The sequence below is a fragment of the Adiantum capillus-veneris genome, chromosome 15 (genome assembly GCF_014529385.1).
Source record: "Adiantum capillus-veneris isolate H3 chromosome 15, ASM1452938v2, whole genome shotgun sequence".
Classification (NCBI taxonomy): Eukaryota; Viridiplantae; Streptophyta; class Polypodiopsida; order Polypodiales; family Pteridaceae; genus Adiantum; species Adiantum capillus-veneris.
Genome location: NC_140945.1, coordinates 105,027,081 through 105,038,055, shown reverse-complemented (window position 1 = coordinate 105,038,055; position 10,975 = coordinate 105,027,081). Strand labels below are relative to the sequence as shown.

At 44.3% G+C, this 10,975-nt stretch overlaps 1 protein-coding gene across 1 annotated transcript; it reads left to right on the top strand.

Annotated features, from left to right (window-relative positions):
- The first annotated feature begins 9,575 nt into the window (after window positions 1-9,575).
- LOC147441213 (uncharacterized) lies at window positions 9,576-10,631 on the top strand. Its single transcript, XM_086482902.1, has one exon. The coding sequence runs from the start codon at window positions 9,672-9,674 to the stop codon at window positions 10,158-10,160; it is 489 nt and encodes a 162-aa protein (XP_086339028.1). The 5' UTR covers window positions 9,576-9,671; the 3' UTR covers window positions 10,161-10,631.
- The last annotated feature ends 344 nt before the right edge of the window (window positions 10,632-10,975 follow it).

Sequence of the window (10,975 nt, the reverse complement as noted above, 5' to 3'; positions counted from 1 at the left end):
TACGAAGGCACGACGGCGGTGAAGCGGTTGAGTGCGACGTAGCGGCGTCTCCTTCTTCTTCGCGGCGAGGAATCCTCCACGGCAGGAGCATAGAGCGGTGAGTGACACACCATTGCCCTCTTTTGAGCTTACTAGTTAAGCTAGTTGTGTGCTTGGAGCCGTCTGTGGCTCGCACACAGTGTTAGGCAAGTCCCTTGCTTCGACAGTGCGGCAAGGAGTGCACACAAGCTTTCAGCTCTCTTCCCATCTTCTTCACAAACAGACCCGTGGCAACATCTTCTGATGCACTTCTCACACAATTACAGAAGATAGGACTTGCAGATCGCGCACATGAACTAGTCAGTGTGTTTGAGGAGACGATAACCTTCATGTAGAGGGATTCCAGAGCTTTCTTGACTACATGATGGAGCACATGGAAGAACATGCAATAGTCTTCGAGGGATCTAACATGGCGTGGTTGCCAATGGATTTTCTCAAACACCTCTATGCGGCTGACAAAAACTTTCGCTATTGCTTGTTGAGGTTAATAAAAGGGCTTACTGAGCGGGACTACATGACAGACGATGAGGATGACCTCATAGACTTGGGCATGGGGTGCATAGGCACCCAATTCATCCCTTGGGACATGGTCCTAGTATTGCTTGTGCTTGAGGGCATGGAGAAGGGAAAATCAAAGCAAAAGGACGACCAGAAACCTCATGTAACCATTGTGGAGGAATCAAATGAATTTTTTGAAGAGGTTGATGAGCAAGCTGAAGCATCTATGGCACTTGTCCTCTTGCAAGATCCCAGCTCCACTAAGGAGGAAGATGGGATGATAGAGGGAGACGAGGTGCTGGAAGAAGCTCCTGACCTCCAAATTCTCACTTTGCACGCAGTGGTGGTGGATGGTCGTCACTTCTTGCTCCTTGATGACATTGCAAAGACACTAGGACTCAGAGAAGATGAGTCACTCTCAATGCTCGCTATCTATGCAAGTGTTGAAGTTGTTTAAAATGTTTTGCAGACCGCATACCATGTTGATAAGTTTGCAATGCGTACTGGAGGCTCATGCAACAATCCTATGGGTAGAGATAGCTCCCTGTGGCACTACCTTGGCCATCTAGGGCCATCCGTTCTTTGAGTTGCACACACAGAGTTCTCCAAGCATGGTTCTGCGGAGCTGCTCAAGTGCAAGGCATTAAGTGCCATCCTTGCTGAAGATTCCCTTACCCTTAATGTTCACAAGTGTATCTTGGTGGATCGAGAGGCCGCATATGCTTTTACAGGAAAGCACCCTGGGTCAGTCCTCTCCCACTGTGCCTTAAGCCTAGGTCAAGGGGTGACAAACTCAGAGGAGATTGTCAAAAATTTTGGTGTCAAGTCGGCCATTCGCCCTATACCAAAATATGTAATTTATAAGAAAACCAACCAGCCATGATGTAATATCTACAGAAATATACAATAATTTTGTCTTCTGTATTTTGTTTGTCACTTCATGTACTTTTTTGTCTATTGCACATATTGGCCAATAAATCTTTTTCTTCAACGCGTTCACACCTGCTCGACCATCCAAGCACCTGTCTGACGTGGGATGCCTACCGGTGAATAATTTGTGAAACGGAGCCGTTTTGGGTGCGTACGGAGGCCGTGGGACGACCAAAAGCCACGGCAATGACCAACGACGCGGAACGGGCCACAAAAAAGACATCTGCGCCACGACACGCATGGGGCAGTTTTGACCTGCTTTTTTACGGCCCGTTTCGCGTCGTTGGTCATTGTCCTGGCTTTTGGTCGTCCCACAGCCTCCGTACACACCCGAAAGGGCTCCGTTTCACAAATTATTCACCTATAGGCGTCCCACGTCAAACGGGTGCTTGGATGGTCGAGGAGGTGAAATATAACTACTTGATTAATTCAAATACTTCAACAATAGAAAGTACACAATTAACTATTAGAGTTACACCGAATGAGATTTTTAATGTAACTCGCTTTGCATGCACCAAACGAGATACACCGTCTTAGAACAACTGCACCAAAATGTCCTCGGCAGCATCCTGTAAAGCCAAAAGAGCCGCATGTTGGATACATATAACTGAATCTGAATATTCGTCCATTATTTCTCTTACCACCCCAGAAAAAGCTGCCTTTGGTATTATTGGCTCCATGCTCTTTTGATATTTGCGGATCGCACGTAGAGCAACTGTTACAGGCTTCCATCGCCTTTTCTTCTGCATTGTTGGCGGTGGTGGAGGAGCCGCTTGTTTGGCCCATTGAGGAGGATCATTTTTATACTTCTTCCTCCTCTCTTCTTGGTCTTGTTGCTCTTCAGGTGTGAGCTTGTCCTTTTTCTTTTTCGCACATTGTTTTGCTCTCTGAGGAATTTTTGCTGGTCTGGAGCTCCCAGCCTTTGCTTGTTGGGCGGCCTGAGCCCTGTCCTCTTCCGCTCTCTTCTTGGCCTCTGCTCGTGCTTGTAAATTAGCCAAGTGGGCTCCCTCAGCCTCGGCTCTCTGCCATTCTTCCTGCTCTCTCTGCCTTCTTTGTTCTTCATGCAATTTCTGCGCTTTTCTATCTGCTACCTCTTTCTTTTCTAACTCTCTCATTCTCTTCCTCCTCTTGGCATCTCGTGCTATTGAAACAAGATCACCAGGTATTACCTTGATCACCCTTTGTTTGATTCGCGGAGGGAATTCCCACGGCGTAGTTGTGGCTGCTTGAGCTTCAGGTGTTTCCATTGCTTGATCTCTAGTTGCTGTCGTTGCTTGATCTTTAGTTGCTGCCGTTGTAGGAGCTCCAGGTCTTGTTTCCTGTGTTGGTCTGTTATGAGCTGCAAATGCTCCGAGGTCCGGTAGAGGTGTGCGATTCGCATGCTGTAGTGGCTGGAGATCACCAAACATCTGTCGCATGGTGTTTTGATCCTCTGTAGTTGAAGGTTGGGGGAGTAGTTGGGTGTTAGGAGCTGGTTCTTATGGTTGAGGCTGTGGATTTGAAGCGATGGATTCTGTAAAAGGTGCTGGTTGCAGATTTGCAGTGTTGTCAATGGCAGTGGTGTCATCATTGTGCATGGTGTTGTGCTCTTGTGTATTGTCCATGTTGTGCAAGATATGAGTGCGTGTATGTTTGGGCTTGAGAGAATCTTCTAAAATGTGCAAACAAGAAATGAACTTTGAGTTGTGAGTTTTGACTTATATAGTACTTAAAGTTTTAAACTTTTTAAAAAACTCACTAAAATCACTAAAAATTAAAAAAGACTCCAAAATAGATGAAACTTGAGCCATAGGACTAATAATTGTCGCCTTTACAAATCACTTTGCATGACAATGCATGTTTACAATAGAAATGGTTAGTGTCAAAAGGAAATTAAATTTGCACCCAATGCCTGTCATCACGCCGCCTTGTCTCCAACCAGCGTCGGAATCGATCTTTTGCACTCGAAGCATGATATGATTGTGATCGCCTCAAGCTAAGCACTTTTTCTATTCTACATTTTAAACTTCTTTGTTCTCTTGTCGTTTTTCTCTCTCTCCCTGCTAAAACTCTGTAGAACCAATTGAACATCTCATGAAGGGCATTGCTCCTTTTCTTCCACCTCCATGTCGTGTATTTTTAAAATACACTGCTTTTGCTTGATAGTGTGAGCGCTCCATCCCTTGGCTGCTCCAAATGCCTAATGAACCATAAGTGTCGAGGAAAAAAACACTATGTGCAAAAAGAATGTGCTGAAAAGAAAACAAACAATAGTTTCGCATACAGATGTATTTTCATTGAAAATATCAAATGTGCAACACACCATGTAATGTGTTATGTGTGTCTCCCCCCAAGCATCCACCATTTGTGCTGTAAAACTATTGATTACAAACTTTAGAGTGGATATCTCATCATTGGTTAGCTTTGCCTTTTCGAGAAGACGAAAAATATCATCAGTAGACTGCCACACAGGAGTACGCTTAATTCCTAGGGCTGCTTCATTACCTTTGTAGGTGGTAATGTCACACACCCTTTTCCACAACTGAAACTCATTGGGCCTTTGGGAGTCTGAATAGTTTGAAAGAAAATGTCTAGCTTTACTACCACCCATACAAACTTTATTAGGGCGATCTTGTGTACTTCCAGACGCCTTCTTGTATTTTGATAGCTCAACTGCACCCCCATGTAGACCAACGCTCGATAGAATAGATTCTAGTTCTTGTATGCACTCTTCTCTTCTTTCTGCAGGCTCCATATTCCAAGCGTAATTAATATGGAGCATAAGTAACTTGTCAAGAATTTATAGACGGGCATGAAGGGTGCACACATGCACATTTATCAGTGGTATTGAAAGAATAGGATCCCAATTTGGATCATCCATGTTTCGATTAGGAGGTACTTGCTGGTCACAACTGGGGATACCTTGAAACCATTGTAGTGCTTTACCCACTGCTTGTATAGTGGGTACACCTTTTGCAGAGTTGACTGTAACTCTGCCTCCCTTACCCTTACCACCTTTCAACTTGCTAGCCTTTGCACCCTTGCCATCAGTTCCCATTGAGACTTTACTGTGGCAGCAATAAATGCATGGAAAGAGGGTCACCCTAACATACACTTGAGTGTTTTCAAGTCTCCTACCAAATGCCACTCAATTTGGAACATTCCAAGACTTGAAACATGCAATCTCTGTCCTTCTTGCTGTTGTTGTCGAATGACATCAAAGATTGAAATACCATTTGAGAGTCTCATGTGTCTCATGTGGGAGATGAAAAGCTGCTAGCCACCCCTTCTCATTGGCATTTAGCTCCACATCAACACCCACCAAGGCCCTGCTCATCAACGTAACACTTACCCTTTCGAGCCGTTGACCTTTAACAACTTGGCACTCATCAAGCTTCATAGCAAATATCACTTTCCCATCACACTCTTCTTGTGTCAACCCATAAAATCTTATCATTGACTCTTGGAGCTTTAACAAGTCAACATACACATTGTTGAACTCGTTGTAGTGGAATACTTTGTTGTCATCGAATGGCATGTCATCCTTCACATACTGAAATCTGCCCAACAAGCTTGCAACATCATTATTGGCGCACTTTTTTTGCAACACTGACACTGTAAGGCATTGGCAGAAATCGTAACAAACCTTTTGTCTGATGATCGAGTGTGAAACTTTTATACAAAGCTTCATAGGCCTTGATACTTATTCCTGCATTGTCACACACCTGCATCATCTCTTGAGGCGACACAATGTTCTTTAGCTCACTGAAATACTTCTGCCGCAAAACATTAGCAATGCCAACGTTGGATGGATCATCTAGTAGCTCAACCAACTTGTTTGGCTTGATGATATGCTGCAGCAGAGCACATCCGGTTGTTTGAGCATCGGGATCAATTCCCATCATCATTCGAGCCAAGTTTCTGCATATTGAATTACCATTACACAAACCTGTAGAACATATAGGAAATCAGAATCTTGCATCAGTATTCTTACTGAGTTTGACGGACATGTTTCTTTCGAGCTCCACCACTTGAGGATAGCAAGGACATCGCTTGTCTCTTGCGCTTACGAATGTGGTAGCCGAGGGGAATGTGTGTGAGATGATCGATTCGCCGACGCATATTGCATGAAGTATGTTGTAGTTGAACATAATTGTCTAGTTGACGCTCCCCTGCTCTTTTTTTGTTGCTGTACTTTTTCATTGAGATTCGTCGTCTCATTGTTCAGTTGCTTCATTTTCTTGTTGGCTTCCTCTCTAACTTGCTGTAGATCTTTCACAGACTTCTCTTGTAGTGATGAATAGGCAGCCAAGAGATGTTTACTTGCTTCCTTTTCATTGGCAAAAGTTGAATACAATCCCCAACAGTAGCCAAACAGTCCGCCTCTTCCATCTCCAATAAAACGCGGAAGCTCAGTGACATTACGAAAGGGTAGTGGTGTATTAGTCATTGGATCACCTGGATAAATGTGGCCATCAACCCATAAGTTGATTGCCTTGCACCCAATGCTTTGTAGCTGATCTACAGCATTGGGATTCGATGTGCCAAGTTGCATAGTAGCATACTCCTGCTCCAAATCAGCGTTTAATCGATATCGTTTTGACCTGTTAGTAATGTCTTGCAGTGGAGGGAGATTGAATGACATGTTTGTTATTTAATCAAGAAAAATAGTAAGAGAATGTGTAATGGTGACTGCTGCAAGCAGGAAAATCTGGCTATGGAGGGAAAAAGTGGAAGGTACTCATAGATAGTAGAGAAGGATTATGTTGTGGAGGGAAGAAAGAGAGGGAGTGTAGCTCAATCTCTTTTGAATTCAAAATATTGATCATGAGGAATTTAGAGAGAGAAATGCAGCTGCACAAAGAGGTAATGGAGTTCTCCATTGCTCTCACCTGAAGCTGGAATGGAAGGAGAGACAGCCTGAGAGAGAGAGAGAGAGAGAGAGAGAGAGAGAGAGAGAGAGAGAGAGAGAGAGAGGAGTGAGAGAGAGAGAGAGAGAGAGAGAGAGAGAGAGAGAGAGAGAGAGAGAGAGAGAGAGACATAAATAAAGAGAGTGAGAGAGAGAGTAGATCTACAACCTTGGAGGATCTGCACTTTCTGTCAGATGTAGGCAACATAGAATGTCCTCTTGATGATTGGGAGGTGGAAGTGACAAGAGAGAAAAGGGGGGGAAAGAGAAAGAGTTGGCTCACGTTTTAGAGAGAGAATACAGAGAGAGAATATGTAAAATCTTCTTTTTGGACGAGGGGGCTGAAAAGTGCTTCTTTTAATGAGAACTAAGTGAGAGAGAGTGTTTTATATGTTAGAGAGAGAGGAGAGAGATGGGGAAAGACATTTTAATATTCAGTTACCCACCTCTCTTTTGTGTTAAATTAGCTTATTTTCAAAATACAAAATATACAAATGGTATTTTTAAAAATCTCAGCATAGGCCTTGTTGCCCTCTCTTTTAGGCTTGGTCAAACTTGACTTAAGCTTTAAGCATTTCCTTAAACTGCCAAATAAAGAGGCCCTCCTATACCCCATTCCCTTCCTAATGAGTTGATTGATGGTACTGGTACAGATTTTGCCAAAGAGTTGATTAATGATACAGATGTTATAGGTCATAGCAGAGATGCTTTTGAGAGCAACAGGATCATGGATTTGGGTATAGCAGATTTATCGAATTTGGATGTACCAGATTTTGAGAACTTGGTTAAGCAAGAGTATGAGCTTGAAGATCTGCAAAATGTTGATTCAGAGGGGGTGCAAACTCCTTCATTGACAAGCCGTTGTGAAGCCGAGTTACCAAAGTGGGAGACTGAACTTGAATGTGATGATGATGAATCAGAGGGGGTACAGACTCTTTCTTTGACAATTTCTGTGACCTAGAGCTACCAATCTGGCAAACTGATCCTAAATTTGCTGGTGATTTAGAGGGGGAGCAAACTTCTTCTCTATCAAGAATTTGTGACACAGGGCTCACACTATGGCAGAATGATCATGAACTTGATGATGCTGATTTAGAGGAGGTGCATAGTGAAGTGCAATCTCTTGTTGATGAATATGATTGGTTTCATTGTGCCGATGATACAGATAGGGCAGTAAATGAAATTTTCAATATGCATGCTAAACTTTGTGCTACAGAAGTACAAAGATATTTGAATGAGGGTGAAAGACTTGAAGAGAAGTCTACAACAGATGTATTTAGTATGCATGTCATATGTGGAAATCTTAGTTTATAGTAGCCTGAGATGTGCAAGATGGAGGAATCTTCTGAAGCGGTGGACCTAGATCTTATGCGCTTATTGGACGAAGCTTTGGAAGGGTTCTCAAACACTGATGCTAAGGATACCGATCAATCTAGATTCATGCATGAGCAGTAATTTCTTCGAGGAGTCTCGTGTTTGGAATGTCGTCTCTTGGAATGCAATGATCGCAGGATACACCCAACAGAGGCAAGGCGAGGAAGCTGGCTATTTTGAGCAGATGCAAAGAGAGGAAAACTCTCCAAATGCAATCACCTATACTTGCATCTTGAAGGTTGTGGTGGCAATCAACACACAAGGTGGCATCAGAATTCACGGTGATATTACTAGTCAGGGGGTGTTGGAAAGTGATGTCATGCAAGGCATTGCCTTGGCCGATATGTATGCCAAATGTGATGCCCTTCGTAAGACCGGCCGCCCACTAAAGCCGCCCACCTTGTAAACTAAAGGGGGTGTGTGGATGGGAAAAAGGAAATGCAAGCTATAGTGTTCAAACAACGTGCAGGAAAGCAAGAGAGGCAATATGAGCTCGCACCGGCCTGTACGAGTCTGGGATGAACCTGGCGAAGAAGGGAAAAATAGGTAGCTCGGTAGCGCGCACATTTTTGGTTCGAGTTGTAGCAAATTTGGCGCTGGTCGGGACCCGACCCTGACACATCATAGGGCAGTTTTTTCTTGGCCTCCCTAGCAATGACGGTGCCATTATTGCTAAGGGAGGGAGGGAGATATTAATAGCGGGTTTTTCTTTGCATGAGAGGGGAGTACTATGGCATGCGAGGACTTATGGAATGGTGGGAGGAACGAGCAAAGGAGGGACGGAAGCTTGAAAGAGAGGCGAGGCCGGGAGCTTGGAAACAAGGCAAGATCGCTCTTTCTCTCTCTCTCGACTTCGGCTACCAAAGCAAGGGCTCTCTCCCGCTCTCTCTCGTTCTCGTATCGGAGATACAAAGCAAGGCTTTTCCTCTCGCTCGCTCTCTCTCAGCCCTTGAGATGCTTGAGGGAGATGAAGCAAAGGGGATTAGGGAGCTCAAAGAAGTAGAAGAGGAAAGCTTTCTCTCTTCTCTCGCTCTCCTTCTCGGCAAGAAAACAAAAAGGAGACTTTGTCTCTCACTCTCGACCTTGGTGAAGAGAGGAAGGAGGAGGAGAAGGTAACGGGTCCTCGGCTAGCAGAACAAAGTGAGGGCTCTCATGTTGAAGGGCAAAGAGGATCTCTCTCTCGTGTTGGAGAAGCTGGCAAGGGAGGGTTTGAAGCAAGATACATGCTACCTTTCTCTCGTGCCTAAGAGCCAGTGCAAAGCATAAGGAGCAGGAAGCTGCAAAATAATAGATAATAATTGAAGCTTGATGATGGAGGCAATGAGCAGATTGAAGCTTGCAGGATCCACAGGGCAATCGAAGCAGATAAAGCTACAGAAGAAAATTTCCATCACCGTCATCATTTCGAAGATTGATTAAATAGTTAATTAAGCCTCGGTGTCGTTAATGGCATGGTTAATTCTATAAAGCAGGAGCTTAAACTCCTAGTTAGCAGATAATCCAAGGGACGGTGCTGTTAACAGCCCACCTTGGCTAAGGATAAGTTTTACTCCAAGCATTGAATCAATTAATTGAAGGGTACGGTGATTGCCAAAGTCATTTCCATCTGCTGTTCTTGTGCTCTCTCTTTCACACCTCTCATGGCCAGAGGCCCGACGCTCTGGTCGGCTCATGTTTCGAACACATATCCCCCGACAACGCAACATGGACTAGTTTTCAACCGGGCCTTAGCCATAAGTAGCAATTGCTATTATTGTACCTTCAACTACGTAGGTAGCCCTAGCTGATTTCTCAGCTCATGGGGGGAGCTTGACAAATCAAGTTTTAATCAACCGGACCCATCACCAACACGGCTCCGGAGTCCGATAGTCGAGCTCCGACCGATCGCAGAGAGAAATTGGTCTGATATTTTGTCCTTGGAGGGTTCTCCTGCAGTGAAGGAATGGAGTCGCAAATGCCCTTCATACTGCAGAATGGCGTGAATAGCATCATAGGGCTCCAGGGTCTCAACCCCTTGGGCACCATCAGCGGCATCGGCACCACAGAGCTTCCCAACACTCGTGGCCGAGGCAAGCTCGCTCGTGAGGAAGCCCTCTTGGAGGCTAAAGTGGTGCAGATCATCGTTGCAGGCGACCCGCAAACCCTAAAGCCCAACACTGGCCGCTCTGTTGCTGTTGGCGATCACCATATTTGTGTCGCCTTCCGGGACGACACTAATTCTGGTTACCGCATCTGGGAGTGGCATGGCCACATCCTCATGTTCGACTATGAGAATGGCTATATCCCAGAATTCATCTATGGCAATTTCTATCAGCTCTTGCCCAAGAATGTTGACGGCTTTGGGAATGTCGTGAATGGTGTTGGGCTCTCTGGCGCAATTACAAATCGCGAGAAGGCAATGTCGGTGGTTCATCGCAATGGACAGAAGTAAGTGGCATCTCACTTCGGGACAGGGCTCTCCCAAAATGGCACATGTTTGCTCAGTTGTAAGATGTGTAGGCATTTCTCATACTTAAAGAGTAGTTTGCTCACTCATAAGATGTGTACTCATGCTTAAGAGTAGTCTGTCTCCATGGTAGCTGTGTCCAAGTGTTTGCATACCGTCATGATGTAGAGAATGAGTTCCAGATATCAGAATCTCTAGTTCCAAGTGTTTACATAAGGGGATCAGCTTCCAAATACCATAGTCTTTGATGTCTCTACTAGGGAAAAGCCATAATCTTGTGGATTTCAAAAGGGAGTATGTAATTGCATGGATCAAACATGATCATGGGCTGTTGAGCTATTGTTATCGATGTATGTTTCGAAGTATGCTTTGTTTGGGCAGAAGCTATCTCATACATGTTTTTGGCCAGGCCTTAAAGAAGAAGGGAGAAAGGCAGACATGCTATACTTTTATGTTTCTTCTGTTCATATCTTACTTTAGATATATTTTAATGTATCTTTAATGGCTTCATCATTCGCGATGACCTCATTTTGAGCGTGAACCGGTGTTGTTGGGTAAAAGTGTGCCTCAGCTTAGCCTGGAGTCGGTTGAAAATCAAAACAGCCAGTTGAAGGGAGGGGAGAAGGAGAAAATCCGCTGGGAAACTTTACGAAATTAGAGTTAAATTGCAAATAATGCTGGTTATTTGGGCTCTTTGAATCTACCCTAAAAAGAATTTTGTATGCTTGTGAGATAGATTTTTCCCAAACACTGGCGTGAACAGCTTCTCTTTTCCAACATGTTAATTGAAAGTTAGGTTG

Excerpts from the sequence above, each read along its gene's own strand:
- LOC147441213 (XM_086482902.1), top strand. The coding sequence starts at position 9,672 with ATGGAGTCGCAAATGCCCTTCATACTGCAGAATGGCGTGAATAGCATC.